The 11,842-nt window shown below is 44.7% G+C and overlaps 1 protein-coding gene and 1 long non-coding RNA gene across 3 annotated transcripts in view; one reads left to right on the top strand and one right to left on the bottom strand.

The window, feature by feature from the left end:
* Window positions 1-24: 24 nt before the first annotated feature.
* Window positions 25-1,854, top strand: LOC143163556 (uncharacterized). The gene is made up of 2 exons (XR_012995934.1): window positions 25-225; window positions 809-1,854. It is a non-coding gene; the product is annotated as an uncharacterized LOC143163556 (long non-coding RNA).
* A 1,588-nt stretch (window positions 1,855-3,442) lies between these two features.
* Window positions 3,443-11,842, bottom strand: part of ARHGEF5 (Rho guanine nucleotide exchange factor 5) — a 37,189-nt gene continuing 28,789 nt past the window's right edge. For both annotated transcript variants that reach the window (XM_076345076.1, XM_076345084.1), the window contains exons 8-15: window positions 10,582-10,711; window positions 9,600-9,674; window positions 7,595-7,684; window positions 7,106-7,260; window positions 6,272-6,433; window positions 5,787-5,857; window positions 5,347-5,451; window positions 3,443-5,065 (exon numbers count right to left, since the gene is read on the bottom strand). In XM_076345076.1, the coding sequence (XP_076201191.1) occupies window positions 4,911-5,065; window positions 5,347-5,451; window positions 5,787-5,857; window positions 6,272-6,433; window positions 7,106-7,260; window positions 7,595-7,684; window positions 9,600-9,674; window positions 10,582-10,711 (943 nt within the window). In that variant the 3' untranslated portion in view covers window positions 3,443-4,910. The remainder of the gene's footprint in view (window positions 5,066-5,346; window positions 5,452-5,786; window positions 5,858-6,271; window positions 6,434-7,105; window positions 7,261-7,594; window positions 7,685-9,599; window positions 9,675-10,581; window positions 10,712-11,842) is intronic.

The following is an 11,842-nucleotide window of genomic DNA, read 5'->3' as shown; positions in this document are numbered from 1 at the left end:
CGGCTCGGCGCCGGCGTGTCCCGCCCGGCGCGGCCCGGTTAATGCCCCGCCCGGCGGCGAGCCCCGCGCGGACTGCGGCCGCCGGCCCCAGCCGGCTCATCAAGGCCACCTGGGCCGCCAGCGACCCTCGGGGGAGAATGGGGCCGAGGCTACCCGACCAACCTACCTCAGCCGCCCGGGCAGGCGGGGAGCGGCAGAGGCGTGCTCCCCCAGCCGCATCCTCAGGTAACGGGTCCGCAGCCCCGGGAGCCCCACCGCCGCGGCGGAGGTGGGCCGGCGGCTGGGGCGGGCCCCCCGCTGGGCGGCCGTTGCGGCGGCTGGGGGGGCTCGCGCTGCCCGCCTTCCTTCTGTCCCCTCAGGCGACCCGGCCAGGGGGAGCCATCTTCCGCGAGCCGCCGTGCGGGAAGGCGCCTGTCCTCCCTCGCAGCGTGGGTGTGGGGGGCCAGAGAGCCGGTCGCCGCGGGGGGAGAAAGCTGGTCCCCGAACGTAGGGTACAGAAGTGGTTCTGGCACATCTTGGGGCACCTGGAAGACGGTGCTTCGTGAGTTCCCGTGGGGAGCAGGCTTAAATGTTGCTAATAGCACGCCTTGGAAACCCAGATGTTACAAAATTGGATTGTGTAATATGAATGAGATGAACCTCATCTTTCCTTGTGGGCTGGCAGGAAGACAGATTCATTCTTTACTCAACAATTTTTAGAAAAAAAACAAGGCTCCTAACAGTGGTACCAGGCAACTAGTGATCTCACACTACTACAAGTGTTGTCATCTGCTCAGGTAACATTTAAACCAGCTTTGTGCGCTTGCAGGTGTCTACACGAGCTGAAGTGCAGGAGTGAACCAAACCTGGCTTTTCCAACTTCCTTCTTCTCACGTGCAGTTGATGGAGAGACCTGTGCTGCAACTTTGGTCGCGATGGTTCCAGAAACCCAGCCAGCCCTCTGCTCTTGTGTCCTCTGCGTACAGCTTTCCTAACCACCAAGTGAAGTGCAGCCTGCTGTAAACACAACTTGGCGTGTCTGCAAACAGCAAAGAAAATGCTTGCTTAAAAATGTGATTTGCTTAATTGCATTCTGCAGCACCAAGACAGCACATCCTTCATCCTCATCTTGGTTATTGGCTCAGTATCTCATTGCTGGCAGGGCACCATTCTCCTACTGTGCATTTCCCCATACGCCCTGTCTTTGTTTCAAGGTTTGCTCTAGCATAGAAGGTCCTGCTTCTGCAGATGCTTTCACCTGAGAGTAGTTTCATTGTGTTAAATGAGTGCAACCTGAAACGTGTGTGCCAGCATTTTGGAGACAGTACAATTAGTCTAACAATGCACTTGGTTCAGCCACCAAATGCAAGACATTCTGGCTGGAGCATTATTGCTGCTCAAACAGCATTTCATTTGTTAGCAGCATTCAGCTGACAAAATACAACTCTGATCTTAGAGGGGATGGGACCTCTTCAATACTAGATAAAAGTGCAAAGATAAAAATCACTGTTTTAGAGGTTCCTGTTTCTGAGCAAGATTGTGTTTGTTTACTAAAATCTGGTCCTAACGCCAGCTTTTTCTAGTATTGTGAAAGGGAGTAAGAACTGTGGAGAATGCTTTCATTTATCCTCCTTTAGGAGGGACCAACATAAGTCTCCAGGGCTGTGAGCTGTTTTTTTTTTTTTAGAGCCACATACATACTTACATATATTTTATACTTTTTTATATGAAAAAATGACAGTAGTCATAACACTGACTTTCAGACATAAACCACGAATTTCTCAGATTCTCAACAAAACTTTTTAAATGTAGTCCATGCTTGTATTTCATTGCTGTTCTTACCACAAAAAGAAATGAGTGTAAACACCCTCTAAAGGTTGTCTTTTATTTTTTTTTCAGTATAGAAATACTGAATTTCTTTTGTCCAGATATACTATGTATCAGTCTCCACAGGTTCCTGTGGAAGACAACTGTTTCTTCATGCTTCAATTTACAGCCAGCTGTTGTAAGATAACACTGGCATCTCTCATACAGTGTTCCTATTCTGTGGACCTTCTTTGGGGATCTTACTAGAAAAGTATAGGGATTTGGCTGACAAACTCTACACTTCTGTTTAATACTGATTTTCTGGGGAAATCGGGTTATACATATTCGATAATGTAGGGAGAGATCCTGACTCATAATTAAGATTGTAATAGGATGCAGCAGATACTCCGTCAACTTGATTCCTGCCTCCTGAACGTGCAGTTGTAAAGGATATTGTACTAGTTTAAGTTTGTACAAACCAAGGAGATGTTAATCAGTTTCAAAAAGCATGAAGCAATTCAGTGCAGATTTGTTTATAGATTTTGGTGGCAGTATGGTGCTGGGGCTAAAAATTTAACTAAATAGAAGTTGAGGCCTATCAAAACCAGGGTATAAGCACTTATTCTTAGAAGCATAAGCTGACCTTTAAATGTTCCTAAACATACAAAAACCTGACAACAGGAAAAAAAGGCTGTACCTGTGACAGGGAGAAGTTAACCTTTGATCCGACTAGTTAAACAGTATAGAAGTCCTGTTAGTACAACAACAGTGGCCTTGACGTTTCCTATCTCAACAAGAATTTTAACAAGAACATACAGAATTTAACATAGAAACCACCTTGGGAGACTCTAATGAACAATATGCCTGCTTGTTTTTGAGAGCAGAAGTTGAAAGAGTAAAGAATTCTTGACTTTTAAAAAGTTTAACAAGATGCCTCCTGATTTAGAATGGCAGTATCTATGGCCTGCCTCCTCACGATGCAAGTAGCAAAGTTGAAGCTGACATGGATATAGGATGCCTCGGACTGCCTGCATGAGATGACCTCACATGGGCATGTACTGAATTGATCTCATGGCAGTGTTCTGTATCGCAGTTGAGACACTGGTGATCCTGATGGCTTCTGTATTCCATAAATTCATGACAGCCTGGGACAAGCAGGTATTTTGGATCTCTGAACATTCATGGGTCTTGCTAAGCATTATAACTCTTCTTATGTCACTTATTTCACTTGGAGGTAGGGCTTTGCTTTTGTTCCTAGCTAGGGACCAGCTTCAGTTCTTCTGGAGGAAAAAAGTGTAGGCAGATTGTGTAGTCTGGACCATAGATTAAAAGACAATTGAATAATTGCATCCTGTCTGACTGGTATAGTGGACTAGACTCCCATCTTCTGTAGGTCATCCCTTTGGCTTACCTCAATATACTGATGACTAACACCACTATGGAACCTGCAGCAGCAGTCACTTCAGGGTTGGTGATAACGCTCTGAAGAATCTTAGGGTATGGCTGATAAAGCAAGCTTTCTTCACTGCCTCTGCTATATACAGCTATTTGTACTTAATACTCACTTAGAAAGGAGAGTTATATGGAAAAATAATGAAAATACTGAATATATATTCAGTAAATACTGAATTACTTATATTTGAGATGAAAACCTAAGTAACAAGGAAAGCAGAAAGTTGTTTATTTTAACTGGAGAAGTGCATGAGTTTATTAGGACTAAAAGCAACTTTTTTTTTTTAATCCAGCTAAAATTATCGATATAAATAGGCTGTCATAAGCTATACTAGATACAATGTAAATGGGAATTAAAGGCAGAATGTTACAGGGACAGAAGGCTGGAGATATGAAGATAACTAATTCTTCAAATATATTAAATGCAAGAAGGCTACACGTTTGTTTCTTTGGTGTATTGATTCTTATACTTGATCTTGCATTGACTGAACTGAACGCAAACACTTTAACACAGAAACAGTATTTTACAGTTGAAGGTATGTCCTCAAATAGACAGGTTCTGCACAAAAGCAGGACTGCATGTAAACTGGACTTAAAACCAGAGCGTTCTAAAAAAGAACAAAGTCCCTGGTACATATTTTGACTTTATCTACAGTGGCTAAATATCTCAGTGTTTTCTGTAAGTGTGCAAAATGGTGCATGCAACACCACGTCAGCTATCAGATTAAGAGCAGCAGGAAAGTGCCACTTCATTGCATATATCTAGTCATGGTTATTTTGTACAGGGCATGTACCAACACGTAATACAAATCTTTGTCGAAAGTCACTGTTCTACTTTAAGTGGGAGGCAGAGTAAAAAAAAAAAAGGGTTATTTCAGATGGTTTACTGGGACACTTGTTCAGAAGAGAGGTGACCTTTGTGAAACAGATTCTTCAGCTTGATACCTCTTAAGGTGGGGGAAATCATCACAGTGGCTTCTGAAAACTTTGCTTAACTCAAGTGGATTTTCCAATGCTGTCAAGGACTCTTAACAGTATGCTAAGACTGAGTTAAATTTAGGTACAATGAAATACTTGGCTTGCACAATCAAATAGATAAATTGTTCTAAATGGGAATTACACTATGGAGATCAATACCATCAAGATATCAAGAGGATATTCAAATGGAAAACTCTCCTCAATTATACTGTGCTTTGCACTTAGCACCTTCCTTCTCAGGAACTCAAAGCTCTTAGTATGCTAATACTAGTGAATTTAGCCTCACAACATCCAGTGAGGTAGGTAAGTTTACCCCCATTTCACAGATGGGAAAACTGAGGCAGAATTCTGAAGTGACTTGCCCAAGGTCCTGCAACTTGTCAGTGGCAAAACCAGGAATATATTTTCAGAAGTCCAGATCCCAGACCTCTGTCCAATTAAAGTCCCTCCCTACTACCACAAAGCAAGCAATACATGCAACTTTTTTTCCTCCTACTGCTGCCGTAGTCCTGGTGACACAGAGGAAGTGAATGATTTTTCCTGATTGAATTCCCGCTTTCTTTGGCAAAAAGCACCTGGTTCTGTCAAAGTGCTGTATTATGCCCTTCACAGAGGCGTTTCTTCTGAGGAACAACAGAAAAAGAGATGGTTTCCCCATGGCAGGGAGACTGTACAGGTCCAAACAGAGTAGAGTCCTATTTCTTGCAGAAGACCTGCTGCTTGGCATTCTTCACACGTTGTTCCTCCTTCAGGTTCTTCTGCCGCGCATGTTTGCTGGAGATGAGTTCCACATGTTCTGAGGGGAACCAGCCTCTCTCCCGGTCTGAAAGTTTTACTCCTTCCATCCATCCTGCGGTGTGGGGAAAAGCACAACATGAGGCAAAATAGTCAAAGATTTTTTCATTCTTCCCAAAAAGCCCCCTCCAACAAGGCCCCAAGATAAAATAAAAAGATCCCCCTTCAGCTTCCAAATAAAGTGTCTTAATGAAGATGAGGAGTCTCTTCATCTTCTCAATCCAACAATTGGGAATGAGAGGCTCCTTCTGAAGCCTGATTGTGTTGTTAAAGCATTACACTACTGGAGTGACTTCCTACCCATAATTTAAGATAGCCATTGTTCATTCTGCTCACCATCATTGCTGTACTGCATAACCATGATGATATCTGCTTTCTCCAAAGCCAGCTCATCATTTTCCCGAGCCTTGTAAGTCTTTATGCATTGAACCTGCGGTGCATCTAAAGGGGAGGAAAGATCATAATGGTATACTAGAAAGCAACAGTAAACCTGTGTGCATCAGCCCCAGAGGAAGTAGGGGATAAGGGATTGCCCAAACACTAAAGAGCAGAGAACTGGAAGGGAGACTACAGGTCTTCTACCTAATATGAGGAGTAAAAATAGGTAAAATAACTGGCAGAACCTGGCACTGAGGGAAAGCCCATGAGTAGCTTCTTTATTTACAAAAAGGCAAGTATTCTGCCTTGGAGTGTTTTCTGGGATGTTCTGCCTCACAGTGCCTCCAACTCCTCTGAGCCAGACCACCCCTATTACTGTAGTAGCAGAGCAGTCTCACCAGGGCATTCCAGGAGGTCCAGTTCTCCTCGTGGAGGAGCCAAAGCAGAGATCCACCTCAGCTTCTCACTGCTGGAAAACATCACCAGATAGGTGTCAGGGTTCAATGTGAGGGATAGCAGTCTAATGATGGGAATGGGGGTGTGTGTGTACAGGTTTGCTCACAGGAGGGGTCAGGGAAGGGGGTACTTAGGGGAAGCAGAGAAAGTGGAAATGGAGAAAGGGGATGGGAAAAGGCAAAACCTCCCATTTTTGGAGGCTGATGGTATGACATAACGTGGTAGTATCATATGAGCAGCTATGATGAGAGAGGAGCAAGGTGGTTCATTAGGGGCTTGTTATGGCAAGAGGATTTTTTTCAAGTCCTCTGCTCAGCAGCTGCATTTGGTATTTCAGCATTTGGGTAGCTGAGGGACAACCATCAGGCTCCTAGGAGGTGTCTGGCTGTGGTAACGGGATATACTGAGGGTAACCTTGAGCTCTTACTGTGTCTCTGTACGAAACAAAAACTCCACTCTCTTTCCCTGGTAATTCTGAAGTAGAAAGAGACGGAAAACATTTTTGTTTGTTCCATGCAGTTTCATCTCGCACTTCTCCCCACGCACATCTGAGAAAGCGGCATGATCAAACACAACAAAACGTCCCCCCCTGCAGGTAAAGAGGAGGAACAAAACAAGTTGTGATTTTTAAGGTGATGCGGGTTACAAAGCAAGTCCACGTTGTTTTCGGATGTCAGGAAAGCAAAAAGCTTTTAATGAGTCTTCATCTGCTTCAGGCACCTTAAGCTTTGTTCTTGCTAGAAGTCTCAGAAGGCCAGAAAAGAGAGAAGGGACTTAATGAAAAGGGTACAAATACTAAGCTCTGTCCTGTCAGAATTTTATTTGATAGCTTACAGCTTAAAAACAAAACCACCCCCCCTCACATCCCCAACACAACCAACCACTCTTAGTTTCTTCACAAACCAGTGATTTGCACATTCACTAATCTTCATACTGTCCTTTAGGAAGAAATTATTTACCAAGTAAAACTACAATAAATGGTTATTAGTGTTTCACGTCATAAAGATGGAGAGGCAGAATAGAAGTGTTGCACTAGGGACCAGAAGATACCTTGTTATATTATCACGTTGTAATTAAGAGTTGGGAATATCAGATTCCACATACTTGCATGATACTCACATAATGTAGGGTTAGGAGAGTGACTTGACAAATGCTGCCACTTGCTGGCAGGCAGGGGGAAAGGACTCTTTCACCAAAGCACAGACCCAGAAAGAGAGAGGTATTTTAGAAGGGGCAGCAAGAATTGTGTTGAAGCACTCACTCCTTCGGCCGAGACAGGAGCAGACAGTCATTGAAAAGATGTAGGTAGATGGGACGGGTGGTGACTTTCCATTTTGGACTCGGGGTGTTGAAGTCCAGTGCTGTCAACTCACCACACTTCACAAGTCGCCTCGACTGTGAGATGAGTGGGAATATCTGCAAGACAGAAATAAACATTTATGTCAAGAGCGTACAAGGAAATCGGTATCCATGAGTTTTGGATTTGCATTTTCGCCTTTCTCTAGGGGAAGTGTGCTTTCACTTCTCCAGCTGGACAGGCGTAAGTCATGGTAGGCACCTTCAGCTGAAGGCTGACACAAACAATTGGGCAAGGGAAGCACTGATGAAGAGCTGACCTGTGTATGATATTCTGGTTCAACAGTTCTGTGTATATTGGAGAGGAGAACAAAAAGTAAGTGCAAGTGACTTTGTGAGGAAAGAGAGAAAATACATTCAGCTAGAGCAAGGCCCAGGGAATGGATGAGCTCACCTTGCACTCAAATTCTATCTTCTGGCTGAGGTAGATCAGCTCTTCAGTGCTCTTCATGCGCTGGACATTTTCATTGCAATCCTTGATGAGCTGCAGAGGAAAACAAACGATCAGTGAGGTGGGAGCAGAACTGCCTGGTGGGATCAGTACTACTCCCAGGAGTGCCTCAAGAGTCAGTGTAGGTGACAATTCCTTAGGCAACCTTCTGCAAAAAAAGTATTTTTCCAGGCGAGCATACTAAACTTCTCCATACCTACAATGATCATCCTTCTTTCTTAAGGAAGGTATTTGTTAGATGAAGTGTCTGTGATAAATATTGTTTTAACTTTGGGATACTGGGCAGAATACTAGAGACATCTCTCTCAGGTGACAAAGGTTGAATTGCTGGTCATTTGGAAGCGGCTCTTATTAGATGCTCCACTGTAAACACAGGAGGCTGATTAGACAAACATCAGCACCAATTTTCCACAACCCAGAGCTTGTTGCCAGTACTTGTGAGGACAGGACACAATGAAACAGAGGTACTTCAGCCTGTAAGCTGCCTACCTAGCCACCTGAGGTGATGAAGGGCAGCTGCGTAACAGTGTCACAGAGATAATGCTGGCTTGAACACAGCTGAGTCTAAGGATTTCAGTGTATGACATCTTGCCCACCCACCTCAGACTGCAGTGCTTTGGGAGCTGTGCAGCACGCAGGTGGAGTCCTAAGAGCTTTAAGGAGGTATGCATTGTGTTGAACTGGTCTTTAGGTTTGTGGTGGATAACAGGGGAGAGATTGTAAGGAAGGGAGTGACACTCCAAGAAGGTCAAATCATGACTAGACAGAATAGGAGCTAGCTAGGAACAGGTCTACTTTATGGTGCTGTACAAATTTTAGATAACGAGTTGTCCCAGAAGACTTTAATCTGTAATAAATAGGATAGAGGAAGGGATGCAATAGAGTAATGTCTTGCCACGCTTTTTTTTTTTTAAAGCAAAATTTTCTTGCAGGGACTAGGGTGGGAGTTGATCACTAGAGACAAAGGTAAGGAGGAACACAAAGGGGGAATGGTGGTTAGGAGACTGGAAAGAGCGAGTCCTGAAAAAAGTAGTTCGATATCATTGGTGCAGGTTCCATCGCATCCCAGCTTGCTTCTGCTTTAGTGTTTTCTGCTCACAGCTACCACTGCACATGCAAGAGTCACATGAACACACTCATTTGTTACTTGTGAGGATCAATGACAAGGGCCCTCAACAAGGGTGAGGATCAATGTAAAAGAACTGGGCCACTTTGGTGCCCTGCAGCTGTGTGATGCAACATGGCTGTGGAGAGTCACAGAATAGCCTGAGTTGGGAGGGACCCACGAGGATCATCGAGTCCAACTCCTGACTCCACACAGGGCAAACTAGAAGTTAAACCATATACCTAAGAGTGTTGTCCAAACACTTCTTGAGCACCGTCAGGCTTGGGGCCATGATCACTTTCCTGGGGAGTTTGTTCCGCTGCTTGACCACCCTCTCAGTGAAGAACTTTTTCCTAATATCCAATCTGAACTTCCCCTGACACAGCTTTAAGCCATTCTCCTGCATCCAGGGAGAAGAGATCAGCACCTCCCTCTCTGCTCCCCCTCATGAGGAAGTTGTAGACAGCAATGAGGTCACCCCTCAGTCTCCTCTAAGCTGAACAAACTGAGTATCCTCAGCCGCTCCTCTTAAGTCTTGCCCTCTAGCCCTTTCACCACCTTTGTGTCCGAAGGAGGGCAACATTCTAATATTTTTATATCCTTCTTATACTGTGGAGCCCAAAACTGCACACAGTACTCAAGGTGAGGCCACACCAATGCCGAGTATAGTGGGACAATCACTTCCTTCAACCGGTTAGCTATACTGTGCTTAATGCACCCACCCCAGGATACAGTTGGCCCTTTTAGCTGCCAGGGCACATTGTTGACTCATATTGAGGGTACTATCAACCAAAACCCCCAGATCCCTTTCTGCAGGGCTGCAGAACAGGTTGACAGCCTTACCTTTTCAAGTGCATCATAGGCCTGTGTTGCTTGCACTTCCTCCTCAGACCCAGGCCGAGTTCTCTTCAGGATATTCTGCGTGAGAAAAGATGTTTTTCATGATGCAAACAGGGAAAGCTGGACATACATATCTGGAAGGGGTAGGAGAAACAAGGAGACACCAAGGTGCCAGCCTCGAAGGAAACTAGGCAGTAGGTGATGAGATGTGGAGATAACAAGGCCAGAAATTTGAGATGCAGAATGTCACTGATAAGCTGCATTGAACAGGGCATCCCTGAAAATCTAAATCATATTAACTATCATGTACAAGTTACATGGCATAGGAAGCAACCACTAATCCAAGCACAAACAGCCTTACGCACAGAATTGTTCTTTGCCTGATACTCCTTTTCTCCTGTTAAAAAAAGCCTCAATTAATCAAAAAGAAGAATTTCACAGAAAGAGCTCAAAATTAATTCATTAGGGACTTGCTGGTTCCCTGTCTGGAAGGCTCCTATTAGTCAATGTTGTAGGCAAAGAGTAGAGACAGACTGCCTTCCAGAGGGCAGCCAAGGAACCCTTGCTTTGTTTTCCTAGCAGGAAGCCAAAAAAGTTCAATAAAATGTAAATCAACATGTTCTAAGAAGAGTCCATAAATTATTTATTGGAGTACAACTGAAGTAGTGTTGCTACAAAGTCCTAACCAGTATACAAACTGCATTGCCTCACACAGGCTATCACATCCCACTCATGGTGCTGGTCTAATGCACAGCAGGCATTTCTACGATGACAAACGGGTTTGTTTTTGCAAAGGCATATTCACAATATATGCAACAGAGTGGCTTTAGAGCATCTTGCCAAACTTGTCACAGATGCCAGCAAAGGGCTGTATGCAGTCCTTCCACACAATGCTTGGAGCTAGCTCATATTTATATGACTTTCAGACTTGAAGAAGGGTCAACTTGGGAGAAACTGTAGGAAAGCAGAGAATCAACACAGTTACCTGTAGGAGGAGTTTGAGTCGAGTGATGCGCTGGAAAGGGAGTATGAGGAAGGATTTAAGTGAGAGGCGCTGGCATACTGGATCACTTTCCAGTCTCTCCAGGACTTGCTGGAACCCTGCATTTCCATTTCTGTGGGAGTGGTAAAGAAAGAAGACAGCCAGGCATCAGAGCAAATAAATAGTCTTTCAGTGAATGTTGGAGTACTCCCAACAGTCAGGTTTTGTCCCTGGGGCAAGAGATGTCAAGAAACTGCGCCACTCTGCTGAGGAAGAGCAAGTATGGGTTTCTAATAGCTACAGGACAGCAGTACAACTGTTACATCTTTCCTCTTTCTGCCACAGCCCTCTGGAATAAAGCCAGAAGTAACATCTACATTTCAATTCCCCTCTATCAGTAGGGCACCTTTCACAGAGACAGTGGTGGTTTGTATTCTTCCCTTACACTGAATGGTCCAGCTCCAGGGGCTGGACCTCCCCTCTCTTGCTACTCCTGAGAGGAGCTGCCTTCCTCCCCTAATGTCTCTCTTACCCTCTTAGACACAGCCACTGCCATCCAGTTTTCCACACTGGGCAGTAGCAGATAAAAGGCTAATGGTATGAGAGTGGCACCTGCCACCAGAATAGCCAATCCCATATCCTTGAAGAGGTGGGGAAGAAGGTTGTAGGCCCAGTAGACGTTGCCCTAGACAATATCCTGGAGGTCCCTTCTGTGTGGAACTGAACCTTCCCTGAAGGGAATCAATTGCAAGACTAGATCTCTCCCAGTCAGCAGCACCCAGAGACAGTGCCTGAATAGCCTGTTGGGAACAATGTCTTCTCCTGGAATCACTGTAGCTTCAGTGGAACTGGGTTGTTACGAAGGGAAGCAGTGCAGAAGTGGCAAGGAAACCTTGCTCAGGACTGGGCCCGTGCCTCATTAATGCTTGGTTGTGCCACTGGGTACAGAAGAAGAGGGCAAGAGATGTTCCACTCCACTACCCAGAGCAAGAGAGATTGACAGTGTTCTCTGGCCCCAGGATTTTCAATCCATTTTAAAGACTCCTGGATAGCCAGTTTAAGCTTACTGACAGCAGCCATATTTTTCTTAATTACAGAATCACAGAATGGTTGAGGTTGGAAGTTTCACTTGAAATTATCACTTTCCAGTTCTTAGTAGTCTGAAAACCACAGACTGAAAACCATTATCCAGGACAGTCATTTTTGCTCTCTTCAGTAGAGGGTAGCAGAGAGAATAGCCTGCAATAGAATCAGATATTAATTA

This window comes from Aptenodytes patagonicus, chromosome 1 (assembly GCF_965638725.1).
Source record: "Aptenodytes patagonicus chromosome 1, bAptPat1.pri.cur, whole genome shotgun sequence".
Classification (NCBI taxonomy): Eukaryota; Metazoa; Chordata; class Aves; order Sphenisciformes; family Spheniscidae; genus Aptenodytes; species Aptenodytes patagonicus.
The sequence above is the reverse complement of the archived record's forward strand: the minus strand, read 5'-3'. Positions and strand labels throughout refer to the sequence as shown.